At 37.6% G+C, this 23,686-nt stretch overlaps 1 protein-coding gene across 4 annotated transcripts in view; it reads left to right on the forward strand.

Moving 5' to 3' along the window:
- The window catches only part of LOC149548267 (uncharacterized), a 312,683-nt gene that overhangs the window by 15,167 nt on the left and 273,830 nt on the right, over positions 1–23,686 (forward strand). For all 4 annotated transcript variants that reach the window (XM_089792325.1, XM_089792327.1, XM_089792328.1 and 1 more), the window contains exon 3: positions 20,148–20,170. In XM_089792325.1, the coding sequence (XP_089648451.1) occupies positions 20,148–20,170 (23 nt within the window). The remainder of the gene's footprint in view (positions 1–20,147; positions 20,171–23,686) is intronic.

Consider the following 23,686-nt stretch of genomic DNA (forward strand, 5'->3'; position numbering starts at 1 on the left):
TTTGATAATGGTGATTTGATGGATAAATCTATTGGGCAATATGTATTTATTCCTTTAGAATGTTGAATAAATTGTATTTAATATGGAACTACATGACTTATTTGAGGGTTCTTGATGGGTTTTATAATAGTCCTTGCATCACAATCAGACAAGTATTTCAAGAGATATTAAAGTTAAAGTGACTTAAGTGATTTATTTAAATATTTTAATGTTATTATAAAGTTATAAAGTAACTCAAGTGACTAAAAGACAAAATTGACTTTTAATCCCACATTGCCTAGTTGTTTGTGTCTTCCCTCATATCTAGGTTATAAAAGCGTGGAGCTACATTGGGATTACGACCATGAGATATATTAATCTATTGCTACAAAAAGCGGTTGGTTTAATGTGATTGGTAACTTTGAGGACGAAACCCCTCGAGTTGTTTGAGGAAGTTGGATGACACCCCAACCCCTCATTAGGAACAAAATACAAATTCAGGCAGGAAATCAGTGAGAAGAAATATTTTATTGGCTTCAGATCTAGAAGTAAGTTATCTGCTGACTTATGAGTTGGAATAATAGTGGAATGCATTAACCTTCTTCCATATAGTAGAAACAATAACCATATCGGCTGGATAGTGGGAATAGACCTGGAAGACATGGATATTGGTGGATATTCAGCAACATTTGGAAGACACATACAACATATCATTCATGTGAGTAGGCTGATAGACTGTAGGTACATACAACAGATTATTCACGTGAGTAAGTTGATAAATGACAAGCACATACAACAGTCCATTCACATGAGCAAGTGATTTTGGTTTATCAATTCGAGATTGGGACGTTCTCCATACATTTATCAGATTGCCGGCATTCTCCTTCCCTCATGCTCGGAAGTAGTATTGAACCATGAGTAAGCTGGTCTGTGGGTTGGTGATAATCATATTAGTAAAGCCCCACATGGAGCAGCTGGTTCAGGGGAAGACATAAACGGATCATGACATCAGGTTATCTTGATTCCACACCCAGGATAGTGAACACTAGTTAGCTCCGCCACCATTGAAGGAGCAGCCCATGATAACTCATAAACACTAGATTATGTAGACAGTGGACCATCACACGTTAGATTGCAGGTCTTTTACTATTTAATTGTATATGTGCAAACCGAGTAATTGTGAAGCATGTAAGAAGTTGGTCCAGTTCATATTAATATCATTCCCATCTGGTATTTGCATTTGTAATTTCTGTTATAACAACAAGTTAGTAAAAAGAATAACTTTGGATTCAATAGTACTTTAATATACATTTTAGTTGATTGAACGTGTATTACCACCAGAGTGTGGGATCATATCAGTGATACTAGATCTTAATCTCTGGGTTACATGCTAACTGTTTGACAAAATTCCACTAATCTTAGTTTGAACTCTTTGATCAAAACAACAGGGATTATTACACCCCAGGAATATCATCAGCATTCATGCTAATAGGAGATGTCTACTCTAGTGTAGTGCAACTGTTTGACATAGTATCAAGTTTGAGGTAGATTTGGGATCTGTAATGGGCACCCCTGAATGTCCCAAAAAACTAAACCAAATTGCTGAAAGGAATTATGTCAAACAGTTTGCATTCAACCTCTTATTTCTCCGTTTAATGTTTTTAAACCCCTTATAACTCCGAAAATAAAACGTTTATTTGTTTGTTGTGTTTTGTGCATAGAATTGGTATCATACAACATAAACAAGAAAGAAACTACAATAATATGCAAAGTGGAAATGAACTGCTGCCAATAAAATGTTATTTTCAGAATTCATAAAACCAAATACATGGCAGATTTATCAACTCACTGATTACTTCAGCATTATTGACATAATACTCCAGCCCATTCTTTCGAACTTGTTGCTACAGTGCCGCGTGAATAGTGTTGCGTGAATAGTGCTGCTACAGTACTTTGTCCTTCAATCAGTCCATGATCTGATTAGGATCTAGGACTATTACAGAGGAATGCTAATTGATTACATAGAATTAATTTAAAACTTTTAACGAATCAAATTAACGTAAATGAAATAAGAGAACAACAAGATTAAGCTGATAAAAGAGACAATGAGAGAAAGAAGACACAAACAATTTGATCTCGGAGTTCATCCGTATGGACTACGTCTCCGGGTCCGGCTCCAATAGGGGGACCGATCCGATTATCTCCAAAAATCAGGTACAAATGTTTACAAAGTCATTCCTTTGAAGTACAACAACATCACGCTGTTTCAAAGTACAGGAATAAACACTTCAAAAATCTCCCTTACTCTCAGCACTTCGACGTTCTCTCCTTTTTCTAAATGCCCCATAAGAGTCTCCTAACCCCCTTTTTATACCCAAAAAATAGCCAAAATAAGGCCATAACAAATAATTGTAAAAATAGACTCTTTAACCAGTTTCCCTCTCGGAATAACTCTTTACCCATTTTAGAGGATTTGGCCCCATGTCATTTTTGGGGTCAAAAATAACAATAACCTTATTTTACTAAGGTTAGGCAGGATTTGGATAAAGTTAAATAAAAATTGGTGCATACTGATTCTTAAGCGCTAAAATAGCGCAACGGCCATCCAATTTTTATGGTAGCCGCCGGTCGGGGGTTCAAACCCCGTCGGCGGGTCTTCCTTCTTTAAAACTGGCGCAAGTCTATGGTTAAAAATACATTGCCGCCAATATCTTTTGAAATCCATGCGTGGCATAGTGGTGGAAGTATGAGTTTTGGGAATAAATGGTCATGGGTTCAAATCCGACCATAAACCTTTTTATTTCCCACTTCGCTGACGTCATGATGATGTCATCAATATTCATCTCTTATGCCAAACTTTAAAATGTCATAACTTTCACGTAAAAGCTCTTTTTTTGACGAAATAAACACTGTCGGAAAGCTCTCAATGAGCTCTTTGTTTTGAAATCCATTGTTGTGCACTTTGGAGACGATTATTTTTTCACCTTTTTTGATGACCTCCGTACTCAGTTTGACCAACCTTTGACTGACTGTAACTTTTGCATATGGACTCCATTTTTGTCCATTCAAATTGTATTGGATTTAGAATTTCGAGAACTTTAACTTGCTGCTGATTATTGGAGTTTAGGAGATACTTCAATTTTGACGAAATTATCCCCCGGATCAGTCCACTACCTTCGTAATATCATTCCCTCAAAGCGGCATAAGCGTCGGACAAGTAGTGAAGAAGATATGAGCAAAATAGCAAATCTACCTGTAGCTGGAAATGCAACTAAACTGCCTGATAATGAAGCCGATAACAAAGAATTCCAAAGGCCAAACCCCAAGGGAATGATGTCTAGAATGTTACAAAAGAGGATAAACGTCCTCAAATGCCAAGAACGGAGCTGCAACTCACACACCAATTTCTTCTCATATTCAACCTGTCTAATGAAGCCACAAATGCTTCCTTTTATTTTATTTCCAAGGGTCCGCTCAACTCATATGGGCAATGTGGGATAAAAGATGTGTAATATATAAAACATATATTAAAATACCCCTTATGTCTCCCTTGGGTACACATCCCCATAAAATAAATATTAAAGTAACACTTTAATATTTTACAATTAAATTAGACGTTACTTTAATAAAACTTCAGGCATTAAAATGTATTAGCAATCAGACTCCGAATAATGTGAGTGATAGCTCATCGGAAAGCTCTCACCGAGGAGTATCAAATCCAATCACCAAAATTGACCTGCACTGTGTCCTGTCGACTTACTAAAAATAGTAAGTATGCCTGAAACTGAGTAAATCAACTTCGTTTTGGCCCAAACTGGAAATGAGTAGGCCAAAACACTCTAGGATCCCATTAAACCCTTCGTTAGCCCTCCGGATCATGTAGAACAAGGCTAACGCACACACACTTGGTCAACTGCTAAAATGGGGACATTACAGTCGGCCCCTCTTGAAATTGTTTGTCCTCAAGAAATCTCAGTCCAGCCTGCTGAATAACCTACTCACTCTCCCATGTAGAATCTTCCTCCGGCAGGTCTTTCCATCTGACCAAATACTCCTTCACTATCTTGTTTCTAAGCTTCCTCTCTCTGGTGTCTAGAATAGCCTCGGGTACTAACACAAGCTTCCCCTCCTCATCCAAAGGGGGTAAATCTACATAAGGCACTACACTTTGACCAATGGCTTTCTTAAGCCTAGACACATGAAACACATTGTGCACTCGATTGCCCTCTGGAAGCTCAAGCTCATAGGCGACTTTGCCCACTTTGCGAATCACCCTGTAGGGACCATAAAATCTAGGTTTCAACTTTTTAGCTCCGCTCTTCTTGAGCCTCTTCTTGAGCGATGACTGTCTATATGGTTGTAGCCTCAAGTAAACCATATCCCCTACCTCGAAGCTTCGCTCTATTCGGTGCTGATCAACGTACAATTTCTGTTGATTCTGGGCCTATTGTATATTCTCTTTGAGTACTTTCAGGATGTCCTGACTATCCTGCAATAAGTTTTTGGCTTTGGGCACTCTATTGTCCCCCAAAACTAAACCATGAAGCTAGGTGCTTCATAACCATAGAGTGCCATGAAAGGAGTCATCTTGATGGACATATGATAAGTGGTGTTATAACAATACTCTCCCATATGCAACCATCTGATCCAAGCCTTTTGTTGTGCAGATACATAGTTCCTCAAATATCCTTCCACCCATTTATTCACAATCTCTGCTTGCCCATCTGTTTGCGGATGATAACTAGTGCTAGGTGTAAGATCTGTACCACACAACCTAAACAACTCTTGCCAAAAAACACTCATAAACTTACTATCCCGGTCGTTGACAATGAATCTGGGCAGCCCATGTAACCTGAATATCTCTCTAAAGAAAAGATCTGCCACCTGTGCTGCTGTGTAAGTGGACGGAATAGCAAAGAAGTGAGCAAACTTCGTCAAGCAGTCCACCACCACATAGATGCAATCCCTTCCCTGCACTCAGGATAAACCAGTGATGAAGTCCATCGAAATACTTTCCCATTTCCTATCAGGAATAGGCAAGGGCTGTAATAAACCTGCAGGAAATGTGTGCACTCCCTTATTCTGTTGACAAACCACACACTCCCTGACATACCTCTGAACATCATCCTTGAGCCCTTTCCATGAAAACCGCTCTCGGATCTGCCTATAGGTCTTGAAGACCCTCGGATGTCCAGCTGTGGGTGCATCATGAAATGCCTTCAGTATCGCCTCTCTCAAATGTGATGATAGAATCAAATAAACCCTGTCTTGAACTCTGATCAATCCATCTATCACCTCATAGCGATCATCCTGTATGGTACCTGAAATCAATCCAGAAGCCCAAGCATCTTCGACATACTCTACTATAATCCGATCTCTCCAATCTCTTGAAATCTCTGCCAGAGCACATAAGTGAGGTCTCCGAGATAAGGCATCAGCCACCACATTTTTCTTACCTTTGACAAACTCTATGTCAAAGTCATAAGCCTACAATTTAGTCACCCATTTTTGTTGCCGGTCATTAAGATCACGCTGGCTCATGAAGTATTTAATACTGTTGTGATCAGCCTTGATCACAAAACGTCCACCTACCAAATATGATCGAAATTTGGCCAATGCATGCATTATGGCCAACATCTCTCGGTCATAGACAGAATAACTCTTCTCAACTCCCCGAAGCTTCCTACTCTCAAATGCAATGGGATGCTTCTCCTGCATCAATACTGCTCCAATCCCATCACCTGATGCATCACAATGAAGCTCAAAAGGCTTCGTGAAATCCGGTAGAGCTAGAACTGGACATGAAGACATTACTTGCTTGAAATGCTCAAAACACCTCTGTGCTGCCCCTGTCCACACGAAGGCTCCTTTCCTGGTAAGATCTGTCAAGGGTGTAGCAATCTGTGAGAATCCCTTAACAAACCTCCTATAAAAACCACATAAACCAAAAAATCCCTTAAGCTGTGTAAGGTTTGTGGGAGTAGGCCACTCTACAATAGCTCTAATCTTTTCGGGATCAACCCGAACGCCATCTGCACCAATGATATGCCCAAGGTAAAGGAGCTCAGTCATGCCAAACTCACATTTAGATTCCTTGGCATACAATGACTCTCTCTCCAGAATGGATAACACCTCCTCCAGATGATGTAAGTGCTCCTTCCAGGTCTTACTGAAGACCAAGATGTCATCAAAGAAGATCAAGACAAATCTCCTCAGCTGCTTCCTGAATACTTGGTTCATACAACTCTGAAATGTAGCGGGTGCATTGGTTAGACCAAATGGCATAACCATGAACTCAAAGTGGCCATAGTGACATCGGAAGGCTGTTTTCTCAATGTCCTTTGCTCTCATCCTGATCTGATGGTATTCGGATCGCAAATCAATTTTGGTGAAGAAGCATGCCCCATGCAACTCATCAATCCTAGGAATGGGATACCTGTTTTTAATTGTTCTCTTATTTAGTGCCCTGTAATCGATGCACATGCGCATCGTCCCATCCTTCTTCTTTACCAATACTACTGCTGAAGCAAAGGGGCTCTTACTGGGCCTGATATGCCCCATCTCCAACAAATCCTTAATCGCCTTCTCTATCTCATCCTTGTGTTTCTTAGGATGACGATAGGGAGTAATCATAACTGGTTTGGCTCCCTCCTCGAGCTCAATAACATATTCCATCCCTCTGTCAGGAGGAACCCCATGAGGAATATCGCTAAATACTTTAGCGTGTCTATCAAGTATCTTCTGGATATCTGGTGGATGACTCTTTTCTTGTGGCTCTGGTGAAGTTGGCACAATGTAGCACTCTGCCGCCTACTCTATGTCATCATGACGAAAAAGTCTCTGCATTCTCCTCAAGGACACTACTCTGCAACGTCCATCTGAAAGTCCTCTAAGTACCACAGTTTTGCCCTCATGCAGGAATCTCATCTCCAATTTCGCTAGGTTGAGTGTGAACTCAACTAGTGAAGCCATCCATGTCATGTCGAGGATGACATCATAATCTCCCATGTCCACAACATAGAACTCATCCTCCAACTCGTAGCCATCTCCAAACCTGATGTGAAGATTAGATATCTTCCGAGTGCATAATAATTTATCACCGTTAGCCACCATGACTCTAAACCCATCATGCTCCTCTGTTTGTAACCCTCTCTTGGCTACCAATTGTGCATCTATGAAGTTATGTGTAGCCCCAGTGTCAATAAGAGATATCACTTTCTGCCCTTGGATAGTACCCCTGACCTTAAATGTGATTGCCTTTTGGGCCCCTGTCAAGCATGCCAACGACCAATCATCCTTAGGAATGCTGCTCTCCTCTATAGTGTTACCCTCATTTGAATCGGAGTGCTGATCCTCCCCCTCTGACTCTGACTCTTCTGCTGAAAAATACTCCATTTGATTTGCCTTAGCTTTGAGAGAACATTTATGAGATAAGTCCCAAGGCTCTCTACAATGGAAGCACAGCTTCTTTCGAAGTTCATTCAAGGTTTCATTGTCTAGTCCTTTTGATCCTTCTTTGGGTTTGTTATACTCTTTCTAAAACGGGTTTTTGTCTTTGTCCTTGCGGTAGGAAGAATCTGTTGAATGGTTTTTTCCTTTGTATACCGAAGGGGCTAAATCTTGTGCCTTTTTAGTTGCTTCAGCTAAGGTGAGTGGATCATGTCCCTTCACCCAACCTCGTAATGGATCAGCAAGACCATCACAAAATAACACCACCAATCTCCTAGGAGAGATATCAGTAACAAGTACAGACAAGTGCTGAAACTTGGCAATGTAAGGATCCACAGAACCTGACTGTTTTAACTGTGCTAGCTTCTTGAAATGTAACTCGGGATCCCTAGTGTCAAATCTCTCAATCAATGTTTCGGTGAATTCCTCATAGGATGTAATCTGATTATGCCCCAAAGTCACCATGCCATGATGCCACCATTCATGTGCAACGCCATCCAAGTGCATAGCCGCATACTTGATAGCCTCCTCCTCAGGCATAGGATTTAGCTGCAAGTATGTATCTACGTTTTGCACCCAAGCTCGTGCAGTCATCTTCCCTGAAGCACCGTAATAAGGTAAAGAAAGTTTTCCAACTTTCTTTCTCAACTCAAAGTTTTGATTCCTCCCTCCTGCTCTAGGCATGTGTCTCATCCTCAAGTCCATATAATCTCTGAGGGAAATATCCGCCTGAAACTCTAGTTCACTAGCCTCCCAGTCCCTCCTGAACTGATCCTGTAACTCGGTAATCTACGGTTTGTTTACTGGTTGAATCGGATCTCTGGGTGGGAAAGTGGGTAGAAGAGGTCTCGAGCTCGCAGTCTGCGCTGGGCGTGCAACGTGTCTAAAGTTATCAGCCTCATTCCCGTTGTTGCCGTGTCCATTATTACCATTAATGTTATTCTCAGGACCATTGTTGTTGCCTTGGCCTCCATGGTTATTGTTTCCCCCATTGTTATTGTTTCCCTCATTGTTATTGTTTCTGTTGTTTGCATCACTTGGATTAATATTGACACCCATCTGTCTAGCCATGAGCTGCAACATCATGTCCATTCGCCTATTCTGCTCCTGCTGCATACGTTGCCCCTACTCTAATGTATCCAGTAACTGTCTGAACATTACCTTCCCCTGATCTGGACCGGCATTCCCGCCTCCGCCTAATCCTGTATTCCTGTCATCTCGATCACCCATATTGTTGTCCTGATCAAAAAAATCTCCTCTGTGTCTGTATGGCTAGATTCAATGTCCACCTGCACGGATGTACTAGACTGTTTGCTTTGCAAGTCTGATATCCTATTTTGTCTTGCTCTGGTATCGCGGAAATTATAAAGCCCCTGTCGCATGCTCAAACATAAATGCTTAGCCTATGTTTTATTTATTTATTTCTGATTTTAGTGTTTTGACATTTCGTCAAACACTTTTCCCTCTATCTGACTGTTCCAAATTCCTTATAAGACCTCCACAGGATGACAAGACTAATAGCTCTGATACCACTGTAATGGGCACCCCTGAATGTCCCAAAAAACTAAACCAAATTGCTGAAAAGAATTATGTCAAACAGTTTGCATTCAACCTCTTATTTCTCTGTTTAATGTTTTTAAACCCCTTATAACTTCGGAAATCAAACGTTTATTTGTTTGTTGTGTTTTGTGCATGGAATTGGTATCATACAACATAAACAAGAAAGAAACTACAATAATATGCAAAGTGGAAATGAACTGTTGCCAATAAAATGTTATTTTCAGAATTCATAAAACCAAATACATGGCAGATTTATCAGCTCACTGATTACTTCAGCATTATTGACATAATACTCCAGCCCATACTTTCGAACTTGCTACTACAGTGCTGTGTGAATAGTGTTGCGTGAATAGTGCCGCATGAACAGTGCTGCTACAGTACTTTGTCCTTCAATCAGTCCACTACTTTCGTAATATCATTCCCTCAAAGCGGCATAAGCGTCGAACAAGTAGTGAAGAAGATATGAGCAAAATACCAAATCTGCCTGTAGCTGGAAATGCAACTAAACTACCTGATAATGAAGCCGATAACAAAGAATTCCAAAGGCCAAACCCCAAGGGAATGACGTCTAGAATGTTACAAGAGAGGATAAACGTCCTCAAATGCCAAGAACGGAGCTACAACTCACACACCAATTTCTTCTCATATTCAACCTGTCTAATGAAGCCACAAATGCTTCCTTTTATTTTATTTCCAAGGGTCCGCTCAACTCATATGGGCAATGTGGGATAAAAGATGTGTAATATATAAAACATATATTAAAATACCCCTTATGTCTCCCTTGGGTACACATCCCCATAAAATAAATATTAAAGTAACACTTTAATATTTTACAATTAAATTAGACGTTACTTTAATAAAACTTCAGGCATTAAAATGTATTAGCAATCGGACTCCGAATAATGCGAGTGATAGCTCATCGGAAAGCTCTCACCGAGGAGTATCAAATCCAATCACCAAAATTGACCTGAACTGTGTCCTGCTGACTTACTAAAAATAGTAAGTATGCCTGAAACTGAGTAAATCAACTTCATTTTGGCCCAAACTGGAAATGACTAGGCCAAAACACTCCAGGATCCCATTAAACCCTTCGTTAGTCCTCAGGACCATGTAGAACAAGGCTAACGCACACACACTTGGTCAACTGCTAAAATGGGGACATTACAGGATCCAAGCATTTGGTTGTAGCTTACAGATGTGGATTGCTTGGAGGCAAACAATCTTTGAGAAGGGAGGATTGTCATGTCCCCTATTCTAGCTAGTGAGTTTTCTTGCTCCATTAGCCCATTTTGCCTTGGTCCTAGTTGCAAACTAGATTTTCTATACGATCAAAGTAGTTTTTGGTGTAGGCAATTTTAGTTGTAGGCTGAATGGGGTTATTTTAGTGGGTTTTCCATGCACTTACTATTTTTAGTAAGTCAACATGCTCAAAATTCTTGACATTTTAGGGTTGGACTAGGATTGTCTTGTTGAGACCTTTCCAGCGAACTATCACAAATGCATATCCGAGTCATCTAATTAGAGATTTTAATTCTTGAAGACTTAACTGATTTATTATAAAGTGACTTTATATCTTAAGCTCATATTATTAATGTCACTTTATTATCTTTGTGTACTTATTTCCTTAAGTGAGGGAAAAGTATTATTTTAAAAATGATATAAAGAAACAAAAAGGGGAATGCAAAAAGTCACTTATTTGTTTTTAAAAGGGAAGGAGCTCAATTCAGCATACTTGGTTTTTTGATTTGGATTTCATTTTCTCTCTTGGAGAGTTATTCTAGAAAGCTTCAACTTTCAGCTGGTGAGAGAAAAAAAACCCTCAATCTTGGATAGTGGACAAATTCCCATTGCTGGTTGGAGACATCATGTAGGTGTTTCACATTGTATTTTAGGTTTATCTTTTCTATTATCTAATCATACTGTAGTCACTGTGTCTATGATTGGATTGATTTCGATTTTTATTGAAGAACTTCAATGAAATATCATTTTGAAAATATATTTTTGCTGGAGATTTATTGTAGTAACTGTTTGAGAGTTCTTTTATTTGGTGAGTTAATGGGGTTTCACCATTTCACTAGTGAAATCTGAAATATCATTGCATGAATATATTTGTTTAAAATTACTGAGATTCTGTTAAGGGTTTAGAGAAAATATCTGGTTAGGGATATTACACTGTAGTAGTATGTATAGAGCTTTTGGGTAAAATGTGTATTTCAAATCAACGTTTTAGATTGCACTCAATAATCCATCTTTATGAAGAGGAAAGTGTACTCGTCTTCCTGATAATAGCTTGCTGAGTGCAATCCAAAACATTTGTTTTTAGAAAATACAGAATTTATCTAGAAGCTTTATACATATTCCTTAAATGGAACTTTTTAAAATTGCGCTCCTCAAGGTCTTCCTACAATGTATGAAAAGACTTCTGAAACTAGGTCTCTACAAGTGCTTTGTTAACTTACTCAAAGTTGGCATTACCATCAAAATAACACACTTGATTGTGCAGGTGCATATACATATTCCTTAAATTGAATTTGTAAGTTTAAAATTGTGCTCCTCAAGGCCTTCCTACAATGTACAAAATCTTTCACAAAACTAGGCCTCAACAAGCAGTTTCTCACCTTACTCAAAGTTGGCATTGCCATCAAAATTTTGCACTTGATTGTGTAGCTTGAAACAACATGATTCAAAAGATTGCTTGCAATTGGGGAATAGTTGCTTGGACATTTGCCTTAACTACCAATTTGTGAAGGCTTCTTCCAACAATTCCCATGTTTGTAGTTTACCAACAAAGTTAACAACATTCGCAAGTCCTTGGGGGCTTTTTTCTTCAAATAAATTTTCAGCATTTTCTGACGTAGGGGCAGGGTCTATTTAAGCAGAAACACTTAAACATACAACAAGCCTTGCTTAGAGTTACACATGGAAGCAATATAATATCACATGAAACAATGGAAACAAGACCCATATAAGGCTAGGCAATTGGCAGCCACACTGATGTAATAATTAAAAGTAGTCTGTCAACATGCACAACTGTGAGGCCTCTAGGTTTTGGCCATATACAATGGATTTATGAAGTTAGAATCCAAATTCACAGCCTCTCTTGCATCTTAGTATCACATATCAACTTGATATTTCCTTTTTTCTACTGCCTCTAACCTAGCTTCTTATATAGCCAACTAAGCCACAAGTCGGCTAGTCAAGCATTTAATTACATTATAGGTCCAACCTAGGAAGAGTAAACCAAAACCGACGCTAAATGAAACATAAGGTATTGCACACTTGAAGGCGGATCCACACGTGTCCTAGGAGTGGGCTCCTAACTTCGCAACACGTCACGTTAATCTAAGAAACCACACCAAAAGAAACAACATGCCTCGCTAGAAGGAAACGAGCCAAAACAGAGACTGAAAATAATGGTTCACAACTCAAGAAATACAAACGGTCAAAGCTTGCGCTCTTAGGAGGAGGATCAAGGATAGGTCCTCATCATGTTAACTGTGCATAACACGACACCAACAACAATAACAACTACTTCACGAACAACAGACTAGTATAGAAAACAAGAAATATTTTTGGTTGATGCAAGATTGCTCAAAGACCCAAGATGCTCCTGCATCAGACACCTGGGGTTAATAAAGAACTGATGTCCACATCAGATACTGCCCATATTCTGACCTGAATCATAAAGATTCAATTTAGCTTGTGTAATCCACGAATTATCTTCACTGAACTAGGTATTCCATGTAGTCCCTTCCTCTAGTACTCTTGCTTACTTTGCTATTCATAATATTTTTAGTGTCTTCTTTCTGCTTTCTAGGGTAATCCATGTTACTGTCATTTTCATCTTCTGATTCATAGTACTCAAAGGTATTTGCAATGTTAAATATAGGCGATATATCTATATCATCTAGTAATTCCACTTCGTAGGCATTTCCACTGGCAAACTTCTTCCAAATCTTACAAGGTCCAAACTTCATTTTTAGCTTACTGTAGGTACCAATTGGAAATCTGTTTTTCTTCAAATGAATCATAACCTCATCACCAACTTCGAAAAGATTTGTGTCTCTTCCTTTTATCAACGCTTTGTTTACTGTTTTCCAAATTTCTTTTAACTTCCTCATGTAAAGTCCTAATGAAAATTGCAAAGTGCTCAACTTCAGCATTTCTTCTTGTCTTAGTAGAAAATTCTCTCAACTCTTTGGTTCCTTTAGGATGAAATCTAGTAACAATCTCAAATGGTGTCCTCTTAGTGCTTCTATTCACATAATTATTATATGCAAAATCTGCTTGTGCCCAGATTAAATCACAATTAGCAAACTTATCTCCAACTAAACATCTCAATAAGTTACCCAAACTTCTATTCACTACTTCAGTTTGTCCATTTGTCTGAGGGTGAAATGTAGAACTAAACTTCAACTCTGTATTCATCTTTTTCCAAAGTGTTTTCCAGAAATAGCCAATAAACTTAGTGTCTCTATCCGAAACAATAGTCTTAGGCAAACCATCTAATCTTACTACTTCCTTGAAAAATAACTTAGCTACATGCAATGCATCAAAGATCTTCTTACAAGGTGTGAAATGAGCGATCTTTGCGTTCTAGGCAATCCAAGAACAAAATCCATGCTCACATCTTCCCAAGGTCTATCAGTTACAGGTAAAGGTGAATATAATCCCACATTATGACTAGTTCCTTTTGCTACTTGACAAATTCTGCAACCTCTAACCATTTGCTGTACATCCCTGTAAATTTGTGGCCAAATGTATCTCTCAGAAATCAGTTTAACAGCCTTATCAATCCCAAAATATCTAGCAAGTCCACCACTATGTTTCTCTTTTATTATGTTCTCTCTCATAGATCCTCTAGGTATGCATAACTGAACTCCTCTGAACAACATATCTGCTTGAATGAAATAATCAGTCCACTTGTCAGTCACTCTCTGCTCCTTACAAACTTTCTAAGGTTTTGCGAAATCTAGATCAGTCTCATACCAAACACTTCAAGTCATCAAAGCCAAGTACCTCAACTCTCATAGCAAATTTCTTCTTTGGCTCAATGCATCGGCAACTTTGTTTAATTGTTTACTCTTATGCTTAAATGAAAAGGAAAAACTCTGCAAGAACTCAACCCACTTCATATGTCTCTGATTCAACTTATTTTAACTTTCCAAACGCTGTAAAGCTTTAAGTTCAGTGTACAATACAAAATCCTTAGGCATCAGATAATGTCTCCATTTCTTCAAAGCTTGAATAATAACATAGAATTCTTGATCATAAACTGAATATTTTCTCTTAGCATCATTCAATTTCTCACTAAAGAAAGCTATAGGTCTTCCTTCTTGACTCAACAATTGCACTTCCACTAGCATCACAGTCAACTTGAAAAACTTTACTCAAATTAGGCAAAGCAAGTGTAGACAATTCTACAATCTTTTGCTTCAATATTTCAAAACTCTTTTGTGCTCCATTTGTCTATTTGAAATCCCTTTTATCTCCTCTATAGTCTCAATCATAGCATTACAAATAGAACTGAAATTCCTGATAAACTTCTTATAAAAACTTGCCAATCCATGAAATGATCTTACCTCTCTAATGTTCTCAGATACAAAACCAAGGTACACAATCTCCTTTTCCATAAATGAACATTTCTTCAAGTTAATCAATAGCTTTTTCTCTTTCAATCTCAGCAATACTTGTCTGATATGTTCAACATGCTCTTTCTTACTTTTATTGAATATCAAAATGTCATCAAGGTATATAATCACAAACTTACCCAAGAAACTTTTCAAAACTTCATTCATCAGCCTCATGAAAGTACTAGGTGCATTAGTTAGACCAAAGGGCATAACCAAGCACTCATACAAATCTTCATTAGTTTTAAAAGCAGTCTTCCATTCATCTCCTTCTCTGATTCTAATCTGGTGATATCCACTTTTCAAATCAATCTTTGTAAAATATTTTGCTCCACCCAAACCATCCATTATGTCATCCATCCTAGGCAAGGGAAATTTATATTTCATTGTTATCTTATTTATAACTCTAGAACCAGTGCTCATTCTCCATTCTCTATTCTTCTTAGGTGCCATTACCGCAGGTACAAAATATAGACTCAAACTTTCTCTAATCAATCTTTTCTCTATCAATTTCTGCACTTGTCTATTCAGCTCAATCTTCTCATCAAGTGTTAACCTATGTGGTTCTTTATTAGGCACACTAGCTCTAGGCATAAAATCCATACAAGGACTTATACTTCTCATAGGAGGCAAACCATTGAGTACATTATCAGAAATGGTGTCACGAAATTCTGTCAACAAAGGTTCAATCTCAGGTGCATGTTTTAATTCATCTTGTTTCTTAGTTTTCCTTGAAATCAAAGCATAGCAAACATTTTGTTCTTTCATTTCTCTTATAAACTTATTACCCTCAACCAAGCATACTTTGACTATAGTACAGTGACTTCCACGCAACTTCTCTAACAAAGGTAACAATATTTATTTTGCAACATTTACCCAAATAGTATATTGATTCTACCATCACGCAAAGCTTGTTTATCATATTGCCAAGGTCTACCCAAAAGAATATGACTTTACAATCCATAGGCATAATATCACACAAGACTTCATCATGATAATTTCCAATTTTAAATTTGTCAAGGCATTGTTCACTTACAAGTAGTTGATGCTCTTCTTGGATCCAAGCAACATGGTAAGGCTTAAGATGTCTCAACCTCTACAACTGCAATTTGTTAACCAACTCTTCAGATGCCAAGTTATCAGAACTTCCACTATCAATGATTACTTTGCAACATTTTCCAGCAATCTTATGTTTGGTCTTGAATAAACTTCTCCTCAGAATAGGTTCTTCATCAATTTCTTCATTCCACAAGACTCTTCTCACCATCAAGTTCTCACCCTTTTCAAATTCATTAGATGTTTCGTCAAATTCTTCACAAGCCAAAGTATTTCTGCTATTACCTATAGTCTTCTTTCCAGAGTTAGTACATTCGAAAGCTCTGTGACCTTCTTCTCCACATTTGTAACAGGTACCCTTAAGCTAAGATCTTTCTTCCCTTTTTCCATTATTGTTATTCCTAGAGTAACCAATATGGTTCCCTCTAGAGTAATTACCTCCTGTTCCAGCAGGTTGATCCTTCCATCCTTTTTCTTGCACTGTATTGTCAGAGCGACTACTTTCTCCTTAAGTTCTGCCTCTTCGTCTCTGAAATCTATCACCTCTTCCTCTCTATCTTTGATCACATTTCTTTGTCAACCTTTCTTTATCCTTTAAAGAAAATTGCTATGCTTATCTTAACATAGCTGATCTCATCTTGAATTGATATTCTCAAGCCATTTAGGTATCTAGCCACCTTTTCCACTTCATCGTCTATATGTCCAGATCTGATATCTAGTTTGTGGAATTCCTCAGTATATTCCTTCACACTCATGTCTTTTTGCCTTAAATTTTGCATCTTCCTCAACAAACTAACTTGTTAGTCTGCAGGGAGAAACTTCTTCTTCATCTTTCCAAGCATTCTCATCTATGTCTTGATCTTTTCCTTCCCTCTCTTCTGTCTATCAACTTGCAAATGATCCTACCAAAGAGATGCACGACCTTTCAATTTTGTAATTGCTATCTTGACCTTTTTATTATCAGGAGTACCCTCATACTCAAAATACTTTTCCATTTCAGAGATCCAATCCAATACCACATTAGTCTCAAGTTTTCCATCATAACAAGCAACTTCATCAACAAGTCTAGCATTTGCTCTAGATAAAACTCTCATAAGCCTTTCTTCATCTTGTTCAACTTCAGGTTTAGGGTTAGGGTTAGGTACTGCCTCTTCTTCATCACTAACATCTTCAAGATGTACTCCTCTTCTCTGGGCTATCTCCAGAACTTCAAGTCTGGTTGTAATTTGACTCAACATATCTATTATAGCATTGTCAACATTTCCTCTACCACGAACCATCTTGATTATAGTTCTTGTAAGATTGTAACCTTCTACAAGTTATAGCTCAAATCTCAGATCTGCCACCCTACAACCAATCTAATAAGGTTCCCCACGATCTAGTCCACAAGAAAGAACTCAATCTGATATCACCTGATGCAAGGGCAGGGTCTATTCAAGCAGAAACACTTGAACTTAAACATACAACAAGTGTAATAACCTTTGTCGTTTATGGCTTTAACAAACATCAACTACCCTTACTAATTAGAGATTTGGCATATAGTCAAACACTTAGCAAACAATATTAAGGAATTTCAAATGTTTGTCAATTCACAATTTTCTCAATTCCAAAGTACCACACCCAAAATATAAAAAATAGAGGCAATTTTCTAGATAACCATGATGAAGGACAAAAAAATTTACTGAATTCTGAATTTGCCTCTTTTCAAAATGTTGATGCAATTGAACAATGTTGTTCTTTTTTTTTTTGAAAATCAAAATGATTGCTTTATTTAATTGCATAAAATATTGATAGCAAAAAATGCAGCACTTAGAACCTGGTTGTAAGGCAATTTGATCTTTCAAACTAACAAGCAAATCCCTATCCAAACTTCCAAGCAGATCCCGCAAAGATCAAATACAATTTTATCTAGTCACCTCTTGCACACGTTAATGGAGGAAATGCAATTGAAACCAAATCGTAGGTGTGAATGCTTGGACGTTGAACTAAATATGTTCACTAGTTTCCACATGTGCAGATCGCAGCTACAAATGGTGGATGCCTGGCTTGCTGAATTGTGTGCAGCTGATAGGGCAGTTTCACCATGGCTTGTAATTAAGTGCAGACCTAGAATATAATGCCATCCAGTCCAAGAAGGAAGAAAATTGGCTCTAGACTCACCTAGATTTCACACCAACAAAAAACACTGGCTTCCAGATTGAGTTTGACCATCAATTCTGCCCCCAATTCAAATCTCCACCAAACTTAGTAATTTTGACAATTTGAAACTGATTGAAATCTCTCCACAAACCCTCGAATTGTCCAACAACTAGTCTCCTTAGACATAGATCGTATAGTAGGAGTAAAGAAACAAATTGTTATAAATCAGCAACAATTTGCACAACACTTGGAACAAATTTCAGATTTGAATCTACAATACTCCAACTGTAGATCCAATGGAACAACTCAAAATTCAGACCCTTATACTTCAGCAAGGGCACAAAAATCAGAACTCAGGAAAAGGCACAAAAATTAGAACTTAGGAAAAGCCACAAAGGCATCAAAAGCAAATAAAATTTCCAAGCATGTTTTTCCCAATGAAATGAGCTCCTATTTATAATCCTTTGTTGGCCAAAGTTTTCTAAAAACTCCACTTTAAAAATTGTGGAAGTTTCCCAAAAGAACTCAACACTTGAAACTTTGCAACACACTGTTTAGAAATATCTCTTAATGACATTATTATAATAACATAAATATTATTATAATAATGCAACTCAATGATTAATGAATAAATAAGAGCTCATGTAATTATTAACCTTATTTACTGCAAGTGACAACCAAGTGCCAAAGCCACCCACTACAGTGCCATAAATAGCAATTGCCAAAAATAGACTTACTAGAAATAGCAAGTCCACAATTGGGACCCCCAAAACACCCTGTCAGCTTACAAGGGTCGCTATGATGAGCTAACTCCATCAACTGCATAGACTTGCCAAAAACAGAGACATTACAACAAGCCTTGCTCATAGTTACACACGGAAGCAATATAAATATCACATGAAACATGGAAACAAGATCCACATAAGGCTATGCAATTGGCAACCACACTGATGTAATAATTAAAAGAAGTTTGTCAACATGCCTGACTATGAGGTCTTCTGGGTTTCGCCATATACAATGGATTTATGAAGGTAGAATCCAAAATTGCATCCTCCCTTGCTTCTAAGTATCACAAATCATCTTGTTATTTCCTTTTTTCTACTGCCTTTAACCAAGCTTCATATATAGTCAACTAAGCCACAAGTCAGCTAGTCAAGCATTTAATTACTTTATAGGTCCAACCTAGGAAAAGTAAACCAAAACCAATGATACATGAAACATAAGGTATTGCGCACTTGAAGGTGGATCCACACAATGGCTACTTGATGAACAGTAGATTGGTACAGAAAACAAGAAATATTTTTGGTTAATGCAAGATTGCTCAAAGACCCAAGATGCTCTTGCATCATTTTCTATCGATGTTTTTGTGAGGAAAAGAAAATGATTCCTTCATTCCTATTGTCTATCCGTTTGAATGTTTGAAAATTGGTCGTTTTTCTTCCATTGTCTACAATATTTCTCAAAGTGTCTTCTTTTTTTGATTGGTTTGACTCTCTTAGAGAAACATCTCTTGGGGGATCCATCCAAACTAGTTTCCTAATCTCGATTTCCTTATAATTTTTTATGGGGAAGTTTTGACGCCATAATTAATTTCCATTTATTTTCCTGTGTGATTTGTAGCTGTTTGGTGGGAAAGCAACAAAAACAAGATATTTCGAAAATCATTTTTTTGGGACTTACCAAGCCAATTTATTTTGAAAACTTGATCTTAGAAAACATTGCATGATTTTGGTTAAAGCTTTCACATGATTTTTGTCTCTATTGCCACTATTTGGCTTTTATTACACAACCCTCCATGTGTCCCACCTAGGCAATGCGTTTGCCTAGATTCATCATCTCCAAATTTACTAGAAATGTGTGCACTTATCCTCAAGGATTTGTGGAAGATTTTCGTGGAAGTTCGAGAATACAAACTCAAGTATGACAAATTAAACACAAATAATTGTTCTCGCCATGTTTTGTATTGTTCATACTTCATTCCTTTCATTTTAGACAAAGGAACACATGTGAATTGAAAGAATTTTTTGGAGTTTTTCTGTTAATTAGTAGCCTTAAATATATATCTTAATCTTTCTTCTATGTCCATCAGATTTCTAAATTGGAACATAGGTGTTGATTTTTTTTCACTAGGATTCATGCATCTTACCATAATGACTTTGATCTAATTTAGTTTGTCTTATGTGTACGCTTTATCTATGTGTATTAATCTATTTAAGATTATTGTTTTACTTAAAGAAGAATTTGATTTATAAGCTTGACCATACTAACTTATTAATGTTTTTTGACGACATGCCTTTTTATTTGATGGTGGAACTTCAACTCAAAATATTCAAGTCCAGAAAGTCATTACAAAATAGGTAATCTATTTTATGGTTTTGCAATTGTCCTTTAGAGGTGAGATTCTCTAGTATCTAACATGGATCTTCATTCTCTCACTAGATTTCTAAATTTGTATGTTTTGCGTGGTAATGCAAGCTCTTATTTTCCAAGTTAAATTATTTTTCTTGGCTTTCCACTTTTTGAGATTCCTTTTTCAAAGTCCTGGTAAGTGACTTATCATTTGTGCAAGCTCTTCTTTGTATCCTTGATTATAGTGAACTCTATAAATATTTTAAAATTTCATTTCTTTAGACTTTGTTGTTCATTTTAGATCTTTATTGAAGGAGACTAACTAAACTGTTTTCCAGACTGCTATACTATACAGGGCAGTATCTAATTCTGTGTCTTAGTTCAGATCTGAGTTACTTTAAATCTTTAACTCTTTGTACTGATGATCAATTATTCTGATGTGTACAGAGCTCCCTTCAATTTGTACCGAGGCAACTCTAATGACGAATGCAGACCTTCGATCAGACTGTCCTATTGTGAACTTGACTTGTTATATAAACGATTCTGTCTTCCTTACTGAGATCGATATTGCCTGTTGTTATTGATATCAATCTGCAGTTGAACATACGACATATAAATATATCTTGAGGCATGGCCATGTAGGGGCATGACCCTACGTGTTCATTTCTCAACTATATCATTTCAAAACTAACCCGATAGTCAATACTAATCGGTATTCTATAAACAGAACTAACACACCCAATTAGAGACTTGATCAATATTAATGTTTTGTAGATGAAAGCTGATGATTATATGTATGTATGGATGTATGTTTTTGTGTGTGTGTGTGTGTGTGAACATATTAAATCAACTTCCATAATTAGATTCTCCTTAGCATATATTATATTGCTTCAATTTATGATAATGCTAACATTCTCAACACTCCCTCTTTAGCAAGAATGGAATTGAAGCAATTTTCATATAAGATAAACCACCACCTTAAGTGTGGTCTATTAAGTTATGGTATCTGGCAAGATCTGGGCCAAAGAACCATAACAATTGATTTTCATGGTGTCCGGCAAATCCGGCCCGAAGAACCATGATGGTTATCAAGGTGTCCGGCAAAATCCGGCCCGGAAAACCATGATAACACTTTGCTCCAACACATTTGGTGTTAGGAGATAGATCAACTATTGATAAGGTTATCACCTTACAATAGTGACCTTACACATATGAAAGATAGTCACCTTTCATAACACAAGTTTGCAAACAATCTAATTTTCAATTATTCATGAATATATATAATTTACAATTGTATTTACAAATTTGTCATACCAAGTTTACCTTTAAAGTACTTTATTTTCAACCTTGCAAGAGGCTTGGTGAAAATGTTAGCATTTTGCTCATTAGTCTTGATATAATTTAGCTTGATAACATTACTGTCAACCATGTCTCTTATGTAATGGTAAGGAGTCTCGATGTGCTTTGATCGATTGTGGAAGACAGGATTAGCAGAAAATTTGATGCAGCTCTGGTTATCACAATGAATGTAATATCCTCCTAATAATGAATTTTAATAACCAAAATATAAATCTATAAACACTTTGAAATCAAAAGAAACAATATTTATGGCAAATAGATTGATTAAGAGATTATTATAATTATAAGATTATTATTTATTGATAATACTTGATATTATTTGAAATATATATATATATATATATATATATATATACAGAATTATATAGATCTAAACATTATAATATATATTAATAACAAACTCAATTAGTACCACTTTTTAGGCAGCTCCTTGTGTTGATGTGGTTCTGACTCATTTTGATGAGTGGGATGCTGTACCTCAGGAATTGAAGGATAATTTGAGTTTTGACAGATATCTGACACTGAAGTGTGAGCATTCTAGAAGTAGGCCTGCTATTGATAGACAACAGCGTAGGTACACTAAGCTTTAGCAAGTGGCTAGTAAGATGACATTGGCTCATTTTGATGGGAGTGATAGAATGACTACTAGAAATTGGGTTCATAAGCTCAACACCTACCTCACTTTGCACCCTATGACTGAGGGGGATGCCATCAGACTTCCTATTCTACACATTGATGGAGTTGCACATGACTGGTGGCACCATAGTTTAGTATCTCTCCATCATGATTAGATCACATCATATCAGAAATTTGTTGACAGATTGATAGAGCGTTTTGATAAGGACCTTGAGGTTTATTTCAGAGAGTTGTCTCAATTGCGATAGACAGCTGGTTTGGAGGCATTTATTAGTGAGTTCTAGAGATTGTCGATGATGGTATATGACATATTAGAGAGGAGGGTTATTCTTTTCATTGAGGGTCTCGTTGAGCCACTCGAGGGTTGGGTTAAGTCATTAGACCCACCCTCACTGCAGGAAGCCATGAAGGCCTAGAACTTAGATGCTTCTACACCTAGAGGCAAATTTGCCTCGAAGCCTGCTATGTCTTCTTACGATAGGGCAACTCCTCGGAAAGAGGAGATATCTGAGCGTAAGCATCCTGTTGCTGCTCCTCTGGATCAAGAGATGATTAATGATTGGAGGAGGAAGTTGTATTTCTACTGCTGGGGTCCCTATGATGTTGACCATGATTGTTCTATGAAGCCTAAGGAAAAATATAGGATGATGGATTGGTTTTATGATGAGGAGGACAGTGCTGGTTTTCAGGAGCAGTCTGGGAATTTTCAGAAGGACTAGCATAGGATTGTTGATGACAAGGATGAGGTGGATGATTCCAACCTCAAGGTAGCTTACTTGTCTAGTATGAAGGAGGGAGCTTTCAGGATGCATGGGCTCATAGCTGGACAGAGCGTGATCCCATTATTTGATACTGGAGCTACTCATAATTTTAGAGATGCTTGATTGATTACTAAGAGAGGTATGTAGACAATGGATTTTGAGGGCCTCTAGGTACAGGTAGCCAATGGTTACACTTTGAGGTGTAACAGGATGATTGTAGATCTTCCGGTTAGACTTAATAGATATGCTTTCACCGCAAATTTTTACGTGGTTGACATGGGTGGGACAAACATAGTTCTTGGTATGGCATGGCTACATACTCTTAAGGATATCTACTTGAGCACAAAAAGGATGGAGATGAGATTCATCAAGGATGGGCAGCCATAGATCCTCAAGGCAATCCATAATGAATAGCTTAAGCAGATTTCCCTTTGGCGCATGCATCATCTGGTTCATGAGGATACTGTAGATTGGGTAGTTGAGTGTAGGATTATGCCTACCATGAAGAGTATTGAGGAGCTAGACTATCACCTAGACATCCAGTAGCTGAGAGTCAAACACTCAAAAGTTTTGAGTGACTTACCTTCTAGTAGACCTCCGGATAGAGGGATTGAGCATATTATAGAGTTTGAGGAGGGCAATAAGCCTATTATGTTCACGCCCTATTCGATCCGAAGCGGCTCAAAGATGAGATTAAGAAGACCATACAGGAGCTGCTTGACATGGGGCATATCATGCTGAGTAAGTCCCCATTTGCTTCTTCAATTG

The sequence above is a fragment of the Cupressus sempervirens genome, chromosome 7 (genome assembly GCF_028749045.1).
Source record: "Cupressus sempervirens isolate cs-2001-9-10 chromosome 7, ASM2874904v1, whole genome shotgun sequence".
NCBI classification, from domain to species: domain Eukaryota; kingdom Viridiplantae; phylum Streptophyta; class Pinopsida; order Cupressales; family Cupressaceae; genus Cupressus; species Cupressus sempervirens.